The sequence below is a fragment of the Crocodylus porosus genome, unplaced genomic scaffold (assembly GCF_001723895.1).
Source record: "Crocodylus porosus isolate Cpor-Errol unplaced genomic scaffold, CroPor_comp1, whole genome shotgun sequence".
Taxonomy (NCBI): Eukaryota; Metazoa; Chordata; order Crocodylia; family Crocodylidae; genus Crocodylus; species Crocodylus porosus.
In genome coordinates this window covers 1,551,568-1,553,614 of record NW_017728929.1, presented here as the reverse complement: position 1 = coordinate 1,553,614, position 2,047 = coordinate 1,551,568, and the positions used below count along the sequence as shown (strand labels likewise).

The 2,047-nt window shown below is 40.4% G+C and overlaps 1 protein-coding gene across 5 annotated transcripts in view; it reads left to right on the top strand.

Moving 5' to 3' along the window:
- Window positions 1-2,047, top strand: part of WDR33 (WD repeat domain 33) — an 81,915-nt gene that overhangs the window by 4,524 nt on the left and 75,344 nt on the right. For all 5 annotated transcript variants that reach the window (XM_019542908.1, XM_019542907.1, XM_019542909.1 and 2 more), the window contains exons 3-4: window positions 583-651; window positions 1,114-1,218. In XM_019542908.1, the coding sequence (XP_019398453.1) occupies window positions 583-651; window positions 1,114-1,218 (174 nt within the window). The remainder of the gene's footprint in view (window positions 1-582; window positions 652-1,113; window positions 1,219-2,047) is intronic.

Here is a 2,047-nt window from a genome sequence, read left to right as displayed (position 1 = left end):
GCCTAGGCTACTGCAGGCATGTGGCTGCATTTCCAGAATCAAAAGTGAATGTCTGTTCACTTGCTTATCAGTTCAGTCTATGCAGCTTAGACTGACCTTCATGGATTGAATTGATTCAGCCTTGGGCTTTTTGACTGTATATACTTAGCCCAAAAGATTGTTAACACAGATCCTAGATTATGTAGATTGATTACTGCAGAGCAAAGCTCTTGTAGGAGCTGACGGTATTGCTTGTATAGGAATGTCCAGTGCAACTTACTAAACTACCTTTCGATGTTTTACATACAATTTTTATTGTATGATGCACAATGCATGGAGAACAGCGGTCCCAACCATGACTGGAGCCTTTGGATGCTGTTGTAACAAATAGTTCAGATATTAAATTTTCCTTAAAATCCTTTTCCATCTTCCTTCTGCCTAAGGATATAATGCCTACAAGTCAAAGCCAAAAATTTTCTACTTGAATTTATTTTAGAATTTACTCAATAGATGCAGCATTTCTCAAACATGCTCTTCATAAAATTCTTCCAATTTTGTAACATTTGAATGCATCAATAATGTCAGCTTTTTTGTTTTTTCCAGAATAGAGTATGGCAAAGAGACCAGCGAGACATGAGAGCAATCCAGCCTGATGCAGGATATTATAATGATGTAAGTAAATCCTTTCTCCATGTTGAAATTTTGTTGTGGACAATAATACTCTTCTCCCTAAAATGTGAAATTCCACCTATGTAAAACCAAGCTCATTTTTGCCTTTGAGAGGTGACAAAAATGTTTGTGTCATTCTGTATTACCCTGCACTAAAGAAATGTTTGTCCCAGGAAGAAAGCCTGGTGGCTTGGTGGGCTTACTCAGTTCCTTGGAGTTGCTCAGTTCTCTTTTAGCGTAACAGGCTTGCTAAAGCCCGTGTTGAAAGGTTGTTTGCATTTGAGATGATGGCTTAGCATGTGTCCATGAGATGGAAAAGAAAAATCTTCTAAACAGACATTTTCAGTTTCACTGATTTTATTTCTTTTCAGAAATAAGGTTTTTGGACTTTCCTGCTTTTTCATTGTTTCCAGTGGTACAGGTTGAAACTGTAACTGATGTTCTTATTTCTTTCTTCTTTTGCAGCTTGTCCCTCCTATTGGAATGCTGAATAACCCTATGAATGCTGTAACAACAAAATTTGTTAGGACATCTACCAATAAAGTAAAATGTCCAGTGTTTGTTGTCAGGGTAAGTATTGTGTTGGCTTTGCCTAGAGAGTTATTCTCCAGCTTGCTACCTTATAATCAACAGCATACTTCTTTTTTAAAAAGAGACAAGCTAGACAAAAAAATAAAAACTGACTAGCAGGGAAAAAGTATGTGCACTTATAGGCTTTCAGAAACAAAACTGATGTGCCTCACCTCTTTCACAGATATCTTGGACAATGAGATGACAAAAATAAAACTGACTTATATTAACATTTGCATGGTCTGATTTCCTCAAAGCCATTTTTGTCAGTGTTCCTAAATACCAACTTCAGTGGCCATCTAAAGGCAAAAGAGGCCGTCTAAAGGCAGCATCCTTAGAGGCTCAGCAGTGCTACTCTGGGTAGCGGTACTGAAGAAAGAGACTTGGGGGTCATCATTGACCACAAGATGAACATGAGCGTTCAGTGTGATGCTGCGGCTAGTAAAGCGACCAAAATGCTGGCTTGGATCCATAGATGCTTCTCGAGTGGATCCCAAGACATCATTCTCCCCTTTTACTTGGCCTTGGTGAGGCCGCAGCTGGAGTATTGCATCCAGGTTTGAGCTCCGCAATTCGAAAAGGATGTGGGGAAGCTTGAGAGAGTCCAGAGAAGAGTCACATGCATGATCTGAGGTCAGGAAAATAGACCTTACAACGACAGGCTGATAGCTATGGGGCTATTTAGCCTGGAAAAGTGCAGGCTCAGGGGTGACCGGATGGCTACCTATAAGTTTATCAGAGATGACCACCAGTATCTGGGGAAGCATTTGTTCACCAGAGCGCCCCAAGGGATGACGAGGTCGAACGGTTATAAACTCCTGCAAGACCG